At 56.3% G+C, this 12332-nt stretch overlaps 1 protein-coding gene across 1 annotated transcript in view; it reads right to left on the reverse strand.

The window, feature by feature from the left end:
* Nucleotides 1–12332, reverse strand: part of DNAH17 (dynein axonemal heavy chain 17) — a 97354-nt gene that overhangs the window by 34292 nt on the left and 50730 nt on the right. The window contains exons 42-53 of the mRNA XM_032429380.1: nucleotides 12137–12264; nucleotides 11246–11394; nucleotides 8463–8745; nucleotides 8197–8370; nucleotides 7743–7950; nucleotides 6872–7037; nucleotides 5566–5668; nucleotides 4705–4852; nucleotides 4233–4324; nucleotides 2372–2533; nucleotides 1716–1880; nucleotides 1322–1513 (exon numbers count right to left, since the gene is read on the reverse strand). Coding sequence (XP_032285271.1) covers nucleotides 1322–1513; nucleotides 1716–1880; nucleotides 2372–2533; nucleotides 4233–4324; nucleotides 4705–4852; nucleotides 5566–5668; nucleotides 6872–7037; nucleotides 7743–7950; nucleotides 8197–8370; nucleotides 8463–8745; nucleotides 11246–11394; nucleotides 12137–12264 — 1970 coding nt within the window. The remainder of the gene's footprint in view (nucleotides 1–1321; nucleotides 1514–1715; nucleotides 1881–2371; nucleotides 2534–4232; nucleotides 4325–4704; nucleotides 4853–5565; nucleotides 5669–6871; nucleotides 7038–7742; nucleotides 7951–8196; nucleotides 8371–8462; nucleotides 8746–11245; nucleotides 11395–12136; nucleotides 12265–12332) is intronic.

The following is a 12332-nucleotide window of genomic DNA, read 5'->3' on the forward strand; positions in this document are numbered from 1 at the left end:
CAGGGAACGGTTAGCACAAAAGGGCTCCGTGCGGGTAGTGAGAGGACAGGCCTCTGCGTGGCTGCAGCCGATGCCTACGAGTGGAATAACACTGCTCAGACTCAACACCCACAACTGACCCTAAAGTGAGGAACCGGCGACAAAATCCGCACAGGGACAGAGCAAGGGACAGGATGCAGTGGTAACATTAACCCATTATGATTTGGTTAATAGACTAGAAACTTCCCAGCAGAGAAAACCCACTGAGACAATACAGCTTAGATGCGAGGGTCCTAGTTGCGCTTGAGCGCAGAGCGCCCTCGGGAAATCAGTGTGAACTAACGTGACTGGCTAAGCTGAGAGCCGATGGGGGCGGGAGGCAGCGTCTGGGAGAACCCACGAGGGAGACCCTTCCCTTAAGGCGGGGACTTAAAAAAACACATTGGCTAGTCCTCTGATAGAGCAGAATCCATCGGGGACAATGACAACCAGGAGCCAGATGCGGATCCAGAGGTTGCAGTCCCTGGCTCAGCCCACCTGGTGTTGCTGGCAGGGCACTGTCCCCACTGTCCTTCCTGGGGCCTCGGCCAGCAGACCACCTCCTCCCGCAGAGGATCCAGGATGCTGTGCCCTGGCGGGGCTCCAGATTGCCCCACTAAAGCTGCCCGCCCGCGGCTGCCAGGGGGCCCTGTGCGGTGGGGAGGGTCTCGCCGGGTCGGGCACCGTCCTGGCCCGCAGAAGCAGCCCCGGGCACCGACGCAAAGAGAGACGTGCTCGTGGAATGTGGTCGAATCAATCTCCGCTCCAATCTGAAGCACTACGATGATTTGTTCTGGGCTAATCATGTTTGACGAGCACACAGTTCCCTGACAGAGCAAATTTTCGGGAAAAAGAAATCAATAAAAAGCCTCGGCGGCATATCTTGGGGATGGGAGACCTGTTTACGCTAATGTTTATTTAATTAACTCAAAAAGCAGCCTTCCCGAATCCAAGTTAGTCATTAGAGACCCAGTAACAGCCCTGAATTATTTAATCTGGCGAACGGGGAGCGACTCAGAGCAGCCCTGTGACCGGGGGCAAGAACCAGGGCCTTTGCTCTTGTCTGTGCTCTCACTGCAGACCCCAGCCCAGCAGGAACGGAGACCACACATCCTCTTGCCTTTGCCACGTGGACCTGGGCACTGCCTGAAACGTGTCCTGGCCCTTACTTTGTACGACGAGGACCCTGCGGTGACATTCACTTTCTGTGTGCCGGACATGCGAGTGGTCAGAGTTTTCTCTACAACCGCCGCCCCCCCCCCGCCCCCAGCCAAGGGCGGCTTGTCAGAAAGCCACGTCTCACCTTGAGGTCAGGGATCCCATAGCCCTTCTTGAGGGTGATCTGGAACACGTCCAGTGCACTGATGTAGGCGGCCAGGCGTGAGAGGCTCTGCTTGCCGCTGCCGCCCACACCCACCAGCAGGGCATTCCCACGGGGCAACTCCAGGATGCGGTTGATCCTGCAGATGTGAGCCACCGCATCTTCAAACAGCACCTGTGGAGGCCAGAGAGACACCTCAGCATCCCAGCGCACCTGGACTCAGCTCCTTCCACGGCACAGACTCTCCTCTCAGACCCGGCGGTGTTTGCTGTGAGTCACGCCGCCCCAGAGCGCCATTAAGGGGTTCATAATGAGAAAGGACAGGAAACCCGGGTCCCAGCCCCTTGCCCGTGCTGTCAGCTTGAACACTACTCACCAAGTTCATGACTGCGTTGACTTCATTGTAACTGTCTAGGACGTCCACTAGGAGCTTGTTCAGATGAGCCACGTTGGTTACCGAGAGGTATTTGGGCTCGCCGATCCCGTGAGAAAAGTGGCAGAAGAGATTTGGTTTGGCAAATAGGAGCTCATCCCCAAGATCCTAGAAATAAGAGGGAAGGCACTTCTGCTGTTGGCCACCACGGGCACACAGGTCATTAGTGGTAGCCCTGGCACCTTGCCACAGTGGGCTCAGGGTACCACGTCTTCGTGGGCCCAAACCACTGCTGCCAGGGCTGGCTCTGCTGCCAGAAATCCCTGGTAGGATGGTCCCATGCCCATCACATCAAGAGAAAGAAGTGAATCTGCCAAGAAAGCCCAGGACATACCAGCAGAGCACATTGACCCAACCAGGCCTTTCTCTACCCCAAATGGATGGATGGAGGTCATCCCATCCTGACCTACTGAGGAGTCAATCCCTTCTCCCTCAGATGCACACTCACTTGACAGAGTCAATTCTTGGGACCCAGTGTGGTCCTTCCCATCCTCACGTGAGGGCCCTTCCAAGAGGGCTGGCCTTATCATTGACCCTAGAGACTCTGCCCTCTTGGAGCCTCTCTGGGCTCATCAGAGGGACTTGGTGGCTTGACTTACATCAAAGAATTTCTTGGTGGAAGCAATGGTGACCCTGCGCAATGTTTCTTGGTCTTTCTCGTCAACCATTTTGTCCCCATACACCCTCTCAGCTTCGTGCAGCCAGAGGCGGACTAGGTCAAGCGGTGTTCTCAGGATCTCCACTGTGGAGAATAAGAGTCCCTGCCCCAGACACAGGTGGTCAGCGTCTTTAGCTGCGTTACGAAGGCCAGCCAAGTGCTGTTCACAGATGAAGCAAGAGAGTGGTCACTTGCCCGGAGAGTGATCTGCCAAGCCAGGGAAGCCACTGATGGCCAAGGCCATGCAAATCCTGGAGGCTGGAGGGTGTGTCAAGGAGAGAGATGTAGGGGGGAGTTCTCACAAGACAGAGCCAGGGGTTTCATTCTCTAAGGGCGTAGGTAGTGGAGAAGGGACAAGGGAGTATGACCATGGCGGGGAGCCAGACTATTGAAGGCCACAGAGCAGCGGGTTCCGAGCTGGGCTTTGCAGCAAGCCTGCCCATGTCTAGTCCTGCTCAGCCATTTACTGACCAAGTGCCCTGGACACCTTCAATAGGTTCTTATTGAGGGTCTGCTGTTTTCGAGGCCTTCCCTGGGACTCTGGGATCACAGCAACAAGGTAGGCCCTGCCTTCATGGAGTCCACATTCTAGTGGGAGATGCAATCAGGCAAAGGTAATTACACATTGTGATGTGGGCTATGAATGACATAATTGGGGGCAGCGAGATAGCATAGGGATGAGGAGGGGCCTCTAGAGGGCACGGCATTAGCTGAGCATGCCTTAACCTCCCGGAGTCTCAGATTCCCCTTCTCTAACAGGCGGATATAGGAGCACGTTACGTGTATTTTGGAGGAGAAGATGGGAGTGTAAGTGGTCAAACCTGGTGCCTGGCTCCAACTAAACAGTCAATAAATAAGAGAAAATATCATCGCTGTCATCATCACCACCATCACCATCACCATCACTACCATCATCATCATCATCACCACTGGCATCATCACCACCATCACTGTCATCACCATCATCATCACCATCATCATCATCACCGTCATCATCATCACCATCATCATCACTATCACCATCATCACCAGCATCACCATCATCATCATCATTACCATCGCCATCACTACCATCATCATCATCACCACCACTGATATCATCACCAGCATCATCATCGCCACCATCATCACCATCACCATCATTACCATCATCATCATCACCATCACCGACATCATCACCAGCATCACCATCATCATCACCACTGACATCATCACCAGCAGCATCATCATCACTATCATCATCATCATCACCACCACCATCACCATCATCATCACCACCACCACTGACATCATCACCAGCATCCTCACCATCACCACCACCACCACTGACATCACCACCATCATCACCATCATCATCATCATCACCACTGACATCATCACCAGCATCATCACCATCACCATTATCATCATGATTACCACCATCACCACCATCACCATCATCATCATCACCATCTTTCTGACATCATCACCACCACCATCATCATCATCATCATCACCATCACTGACATCATCACCACCACCATCACCATCATCATCATCACCATCACTGACATCATCACCAGCATCATCACCATCACCATCACCATCATCATCACCACCACCACCACCATCACCATCACCATCATCATCGCCACCATCACCATCATCGCCATCACCATCATCACCACCATCATTATTGCAGTCATCATCACCATCACTATTGTCAGTCCATACATCACTGTGCTTTCCCTCCTGAGAGCAGCAGAGGAGGAGAGCACCTATGGATCAGGGACATGGCCCATAAGAGGCTAGAAGAGCAGTACCTGGAAAATATTGGAGAGATCCCTGAGATTGAAGACATAGTGAAATTTAATGGCCGTGGGAAGAAATGTTGCAGTGACTTTCTGATGCAGGGCTGTTACAGGAAAGAGATACATCGATTCTTAGGTGCTCTTAATGGCCTCAGGAAGTGCAGAGCTTAAGGTATAGTTTCTAAGGCAAATGGACTATGAGATAGTGACAATTTAAGTAAGGAATCTGTGCAGCTGTCAAGGGGGGAGGTTTGCTGCTCTACTCACATGTAAATCATTTCTGTACACTGAATTTCCTACCCCCTGCCTTCCCCTCAAGCAATTGGATTTCAGAATATCTCTTGCTGAAACATAGCATCATTTAAAAATATTGATTTGAAAGTATAAATAAAATATTTACCAGGGGAAACTATGAAGAAGCCATCAGCCCCATAAAGCAGTAGGCTGTGCCCACAGGAGGGGGGGATGAGGCTGGTCAGCTTACCCAGGGCCGAGGCCACGAGCTGGCTGCTCATCCTCTGAACCACCATGGGGGCCGAGCGGAAGGCCAGGTGCTGGGCCAAGATTGTGTTGTAGATGGTGGTGAGGGCCTCCTGGCCTGGGAAGCTCACAGCAAACACACAGAAATGGCGCTGTTCGGAACAACACAAACCCCCATTAGGCAGCCCGCAGGGACCAGCTTGTGGCCGGGGCTGCCTTCTGGGAGAGCAGACTCTGTCCGCCGCCCCTAGTGTCTTGTGGGCATGGTCAGAATGGACAGTTGTCCTCCTCGTGCCTCACATGTGCTAAAACCCCATCAAATATCGAGCATATCCGAAACTGCCAAATCCACACGTCATGCTCTCAAGCAAAATTTTAGTGGAGGCAAAAGAGTGTCTCAGGGCACAGGCCTGGTTTTCTATTCTAGGTCTCCATCTGCTTAGATACTTCAGAGGGGAGGTCCTGCTTGGGTGGGGTCGTAGATATAATCCAGGATATCCTGTGACATCTGAGTTTCAGATACACAACAAGTCATTGTTTTCGGTACAAGTGTGTCCCAAATATTGTACAGGACATGCTTACACTAGGCAAGTATTTGTCGTTGATCTGAAATTCACATTTGACTGGCCGCCCGTATTTGCATTTGCTAACTCGGGCGGCCCTGTGGGGTCTGAGGGAGGGCTGGCTCACGTCTCGTTGCCCCGGGGAATTCCCTGACGCACGCATGCTGCAAGGTGAGGGAATTCTCCAGAGCATGTCGGCCTGCAGCCCTGACAACACCCCAAATCAATGCTTTTATTTTCTTGTGCCAAAGTGAGCCTCAAACCCACAGCGGCTGGCTAACCAGAGTTTGATCTCTGCCCACCTGGAGTCTGGGATCGATGGTGAAGGATCCGGAGGTGGGGTTCATGCAAGCCACGTACTGGCAGTTATGGATGTCCTTCAGCGTCAGCTTCTGTCTGTCATACCTGCACGCGGGACACGGGCGCTACGTCGTGCCGCCGGCCTGCAGGAGCCATCCCTGGGCCCCCCAGCCCACCCCCAATCATTTCTTGCATGTGCAGATAAAAAAAACCACACCTTAATAAATACCGCTTACAGGTGAAGCGGCCAGTTTTGCTTCATGTTCTCAAGAAAGGCATCGGAGTGGCTCGGGGTGCAGGCGTGAGCTCAGGTCCCAGCTCCTCGAGGGGGGCCGCCCCGCACCGTTTTCAGTGCCTGCTGACCCCGTGGCCTGGCTCTGTCACGTCCCCTGGGGAGCGGTCCCTGACACCCTGTCCCCACATGACCTGCCCCTGCTCCATTCTAACCTTCCTGGCTTCCTACGACCTGTGAGCCCAGCGTGGTGGAGCAGGGACAGGGCAAGTGATGGACGTGGGTGGGCTTGACCCTTGTGAAGCCCTCTCTGCCTCTAGTTCTCGGCAGCAAGGGGTGGGCTTCATGCCTCCACGGTCTGATTTCCGATGGGAGCTCTTGGGTTCCTTCGGTCTCAAAACCCCAAGTTTGGCCTGGGCCCCTGGCCAGGTCGTTACAGGACCCTTGTGTCAGACACACTTAGGTTAACTGCCCTGAATGTTCTTTTGGTCTTTCCGAACTGCAGCTGTAAACATGCCACCCGAAGCTTTCTGCTGCCCGCGGGAGGCTTCTCGGGCCAGCACAGGTCTTGAGGTCTGGCTGTAGCTGCCCTGTGTGCCCTCTCCCTCTGGCTCTCACACTCCAGCCACGTTGGGTCCTCCTTGTGCCATGCTTCCCCCCCACCCTCCACAGGGCCTTTGCATGTGGCATTTGCTCTGCCCAGGATGCTCTCCCTCCCAAGTCCGTCCCATGACCGGTCCTGACTCTGCCTCGAGCTTTCAGCTGCAGGGCAGCCTCCCCAGGCCTGTCTCTGTCCCAGCCGGGGGACTGCCCTGGGGCCGCACTGGGGGGCTCGCTCAGAGCTCCCCCTGCCTGTCCAACTGCACCTCTTTGTCTCCCCTGCCAGAGGGACCCTCGATGGGAGAGGGACCTGTCTGTCCTCCCTCCGTGGGTGCTCTTGGCCACGGCTGCCTGCCCAGGGCCTAGCAGATGGATGTAGGGGGAGACCTGATACGCCCCTCCAGCCCTGAGGCTCCACCCTGGTGGTGTGTGTCACGGTCCTGCCCCTCCCCGGGCCCCCCTCCCTGCCCACTCACCAGTGCCCATGGTCCATGTGCTGCCGGATGAGCGTGTGGGGGGCCACTGTCCCATACTTGTCCACCTCGGGCATGTTCATGTCGTCAATGAAGTAGATCAGCTTCTTGGTGCCTGGGGGGCCGTAGTTCCTACCGGATTTCTTCTCCAGTGGCTTCTCAAGAACCCCTAGAGAAGGGAGCCGGCTGGCTACCACCATGCCTGGTGCATCTGCTGGGAGGGCCTGCTGGGCTCAGGGTCCCCAGCACCAGAGGCCGTGGCCAAGGGAGTGGCCCTGGAGGGGGCACCGAGGATGGGGGGCTTCGACTCCATCACCCCAGGAACAAAGGAGTGAGCCGTGGGCGTGGAGGGTCCAAAGCAAAGGCGGCAGGAACCTCGCACCTGGACAACCTCGGGGCCGCCTCAGACTGGTTAGGGCAGGGGCTCTCGTGGGTCTGCCCAGGAGCTCCTACTCCCATCCCCCCTACTCTGTGGCTAGAGGCCAGTGGAGGGAGTGTGGCAAGTGAAGAGGACCCTGGCCAGTCCCTGGGTCTTTGGTGAAAAGGGGTCATGGGGAATGTGGAGGCTGGGGGGCAGCCATGTGGGATGAGCATGATTGGGGGTGTCCAGACTGGGCTATCTGGACCCACCCTGGTCCTTGACCCCACCCTGCACCCCTGCTCCTACCCCTAGTCCCACTTTGCACCTCAACCTGGCCTCACCCTGCACCCCTGCTCCTGGCCCCAGCCCCACCCTGTACCCTGGCCTACCCCCCACCTTGCACCCCTGCTCCTGCCCCTGGCCCCCACTGTAGTTCTGCTCTTGGCTCCGGCCCCACCCTCCATCCCAGCCTGCCCCCCACCCTGCACCCCTGCTCTCGGCTGCGGCCCCCACCCTGCAGCATGGCTGAGGTCGTGTAGAAGTTGAAGGGCACAGCCTGAACTAGGTAGTCGTCGGTGTTGAGGCTCTCCAGCTTGTCCCCCATCAGCACGGACTTGCCCGTGCCCGCATTCCCCACCAGCATCAATGGCCACGACTTCTCCATGAGCAGGTCCATGAAGTAGCGGATTCGGATGGTTTCTGTGGTGTGCACCAGAGAGGCCTGGGGGTGGGGAGCAGAAGGACAGGAGGGGAGGGAGGAGCCCTGAGCCTCAGACACGCTGAGCCTCCGCTTTCCCCCTTCCAACTAACTTGCAGACCTGAACAGTTTGTTCAATCTCCAGGTTTACTTAAAAGGTCCTGCTGTTGAAAATTGTTTGCATCTGGTCGTCCGTCAGGAAGCCTGAGACGGGACGGGGAGTCCTGCTCCTAAGTCGTCAATAAACTGTCACCTGTCTGGGGCAGTTACCTGCAGTGGGACGTCCAGGTCCAGCTCAAAGGCAGGCACTTTTTCCGTCCACGGCAGGAACTTTTTAGTGTCAGGATCTATGTAGTAGTCGAAGATCGTTCCCTGCGAGGGGAACTTGATCGTTTTAAATTCATTGATCCACCATTTGCTGAACTCGACTCGATAATCTACAAGCTGTTGAAGAACAAGAACAACAAGCAGGGCCCAGTTGGGGGCGGCCAGAGACCTCACGTGGGCGGCGGGCTCCCCCGTGGCCGGCTGCTCACCTGGTCCTGGAACATGGCTCCCCCGAAAGCCCAGAAGCAGGCAAACACAAAGTAGAGCTCGTACAGCTCTTTGGGGGAGTCGGGCGGCGCGTTCTTCTCTGTGAGGAGGCACTCGAGCAGGTACAGAATCATCTGGGTGACCGTGATCTCGGGTACGGGCGTGATCTTCTTAAACCCAAAGCGCAGCTTCTCCAGGCACGTGGGCAGGTACTTGTCGAAGAGGATCATCAGGTTGGCCTTCTCAGACTGCACCTTGCGCCTCTCAATCCAGCTGCTCACCACCCTGGGGAAGACGGGGAGGCACTGGGTGCTGGGACCACCATGTTGGGTCTGCCTGGCAACCCTCCCCTTGCTGAACACCCTGGTGTCTCTAAGTGATTCTGGTGATAGGGCCAGACGCAGAGCTTACGAGAGTCTGATGAGGGTGCTGGGGCTGTGGGGGGGTGCTCTTTCTCTGGCATTCTAGCTATGCCATAAGCTTAGAACAACTGGGAACCACCTTTGCTACCCCAAATGAAGCCAATGCTGAGGGCAGCAGAGCTGGACATAGGGGAAGAGAAAAATCCCATGACACATCATCAGGGCGGGAGGGGGAGAGAAGGGATAAGAGGGGAAGAGAAGGGCGAGAAAGGGAGAGGAACAGGGACCTCTCATTACATCATCTGAATTCCTGGATCCAGCCATGCCTGAAGCAGTTTTGGTGAATTGAGCCAATTCTTTTTTTTTTTTTTTTGCTTTAGCTAGTTTGAGTTGAATTTGTCACATTCCATGGAAAAGTCCAAACTAATGTAATAGGTAATCCTTGAGGAGCCATGTTGGACTGTCGGGCGCCCAGCTGCCTCTGGAGTGGGCTGCCCAGAAGTGGCCCCCCCATAAGGGTGAGGGCACAGACTCTGGGGCCTGCTGCCTGGGCTTGAATCGACTCCACTGTGGCCAACAGCGGCTTGGGCGAGTTACTCAACACGTCATCTATAAGTGTGAGTGACAACAATGACTCCCATTTTGAAGGACCACCTGGGCTGATATTTTTAAAGCCCACAGAAGGGAGGCTGGCCCACCATGAGTGTTGCATGAGTGCCTGCTAAAAGCATAAATGGTGTCCGGCTCCCTCGGGGGTCAGTGAGCGTGTCATTCCCAGGACGCCCCGAGCCGAAGCAGGAAGCTCACGTCGCCACCCACAGCCGGAGGACATGCCTCTCCGTGAGCGAGCCCCCACGCTGGAGGCTCCAATCCTTACTGTGCTCTATCGGGACAGAGAACCGAGAGCTCAGACCTCTGCCCCATCACGCCCTGGACTGTCCACAGTAACAGAGTCATCCTTTCCACAGTCTGCGTCTGCGGGCAAAGCGTGGTAAGCCTCGTGCCTGCAACGGTTAGGACCTGCCCTCCGAATAGAGCAGGTCTTCAGAGTGGAGGCTGGTTGCGAATCTGTGCACAGACTGCTGTATTTGCCCTCTCTCCTGAAGGTGTTTATGTCAAATTAAAAATGTTGCCTTGGTTAGAGTCGTCTAGGGCGTGCAGATGGGCACGCTGGCTTTGACGGGAAATGCAAGCCCAGGGAGACACACACACTTGGGAGGACAAGCCGGCCTGGCTCCTGCCCGGCCCCCAGAGGCAGCCTCCCTTCACTTCCCGCTCTAGAATGTGCCCCGTGGTCTCCTGGCCTCGAGTCACTGCTGCCCCTGGGGGAGGGCTGCCTCTTTCCCGGGGGGCCCTGTGCCCCCAAGCACCACACGATCCCCGCCCCCTCCTGGCGCCCTGTGTCCACAGCTCCTGCCTTGCCTGCCCACCCCGAAAACTCTCACACGTGGTGATAGTGGGCAGAATGATGACTCCCAAAAGACAGGTCCACTGAGACTGGGAAATGTGACCCTATTTGGAAAAGGGTCTTTGCAGACAGACATAGTCAAGGTAAGGATCTCAAAATGAGATTGTCCTGCATTAGGGTGGGCCCCAGTCTGATGACTGTCCCTACAAGAAGAGGGGACTGAGGGAAGACCTCGAGAGACACAGAATGATGGCCGTGTAGAGGCAGACGCAGGGATCGGGGGATGCATCCAGAAGTCAAGGGATGCCAGGGATGCCCCGGAGCCGCCAGAAGCCAGGAGAGAGGGCCAGAAGAGAGGCCTGGGACACGTTCTCCCTTAGGGCCTCTGGGAGGAACCAACCATACCCACACTTAGATTGTGGACTTTGGGTCCCCAGAATCAATGCCACATCTTCTATTTCTTAAGATTTCAAATATTTCTCACATCTTCCCTTCATCTCTGTCCCCAGGGGCCACCCATGGTTCCGCATGGGCAGGCTGGTCCTCGCCGGCCCCTTCCTGCCAAGAGCATCTTCGGGCTTCATGCTCCACCCACGAACACCTAACCACCGCCCGGACCCCGCAACCTCCCACTCTTGCCTCCCCCCACCCGCCTGTGCCCCATTCAGGCTGGTTCTCGCCCGGCACGCTCCCTGCAGTTTTCGTCCTCCTGGAAAACTCCCTCTCCCGCCAGGTGTCAGCCCTAAGTCCGCCTCCTCTCGGGAAGACCGCCTGTCTCGGCGACAGGCCCGGACCCTCCTCCGTCCCCCTCAGGGTGCCCGCTCTCGTCACTGTGCCTCACCCCCACAGTCACGGGGCTGTCTCGCATCCTGTCACTGCTGTGACCCGGTGCGTGGGGAGCACCACGCCGTATTTCCCGAAGGCCTGGATGCACACCCACACAGGCGACTCCGAAACGCCCCCAGCCCCATCTTCCTCCGCCAGTTTGGACCAGGAAAACGAAAACGCAACTCACGGGTTCCACCCCAGATCTGCGGGGTTGATGTAAAGAATGCCGGCTCTGGAGACGGTGGCCGGGGTGGCCGTCCTCAGGTGGCTGATCTCGAACACCAGCCTCATGGTGCGGTTTAGGGGGATTCGCTCATTGCTGGCCAGGGTGAGGACCTGGGAAGGGAGGCAGGCCTGTGGGTTTACAGGGGCCACGTGCCATCGTCCTGATGGGTCGTCACACGGACGTGTCTCCGAACGACGAGGAGGCAGTCTGGGACCTGCGCACCTGCGCCCGCCACCAACCAGCTTCTCCCAGCCCAGCCTTCCCCAGACGTCCCTGACCACAGTCCCACGTCCGCCCCGCCCACCCCAGGACAGCACACGAGGCTCCCGGACGTGCACACCGTGTAGGATGTCCCTGGGATGTTCAGTTTGCTTTCTGAAACCATGATCCCCGCCCCCTTCCCCGGGGATTCTTGAGTTCCCTCTTCCACCCAACTGAGAATCACTTTCTTAAGCTGCTTCTAGATCATTCTGAAGACTGTTTCTGCCTTCCAAGATATGAGATGTTCTGCCATGTTATGTCACATGCCGATTAAGCAAGAATATTCTCTGTATCTGCACCCTTCACGCTCGCTGCTGCCCAAACATGTCTCAGATGGGGGCATGTGGGGCTGTGTCCTACGACAAACACATCTTGTGACAGGGAACTTTCCCTTGTTCATAACTTTCTGTGCAGAGCTCCAGACAGACCCTCACTCTTCCGGTTCCAGTCTAGGGCAGGTTCTCTCTGTTGTCTGCGGTGGGTGGTGATGCGTGGCCCTTCCCATGAGCCCCCTGCCCTGCCCTGACCCAGGCCCCGGGGCCATCACTATGGCTTTGGGGGTTAGTTCTGGAATCCAGGAGCCCCTCGAACCTTGTTGTCATCCATCACGGTGTTGAGAGATTCAATCCACATTGGGTCTATGTCTCCATCCAAGACAATCCACTTGGGGCCATCATGAGTGATGTTGGCCAGATCCCGCATTATGGTGGAGAAAAGGCCTGTGAGTGAGCAAGGCTGGTGTGAGCAGGGCTAGTGTGAGTGAGCAGGGCTGGTGTGAGCGGGGCTG

This window comes from Phoca vitulina, unplaced genomic scaffold (genome assembly GCF_004348235.1).
Source record: "Phoca vitulina isolate PV1807 unplaced genomic scaffold, GSC_HSeal_1.0 scaffold41, whole genome shotgun sequence".
Lineage (NCBI taxonomy): Eukaryota > Metazoa > Chordata > Mammalia > Carnivora > Phocidae > Phoca > Phoca vitulina.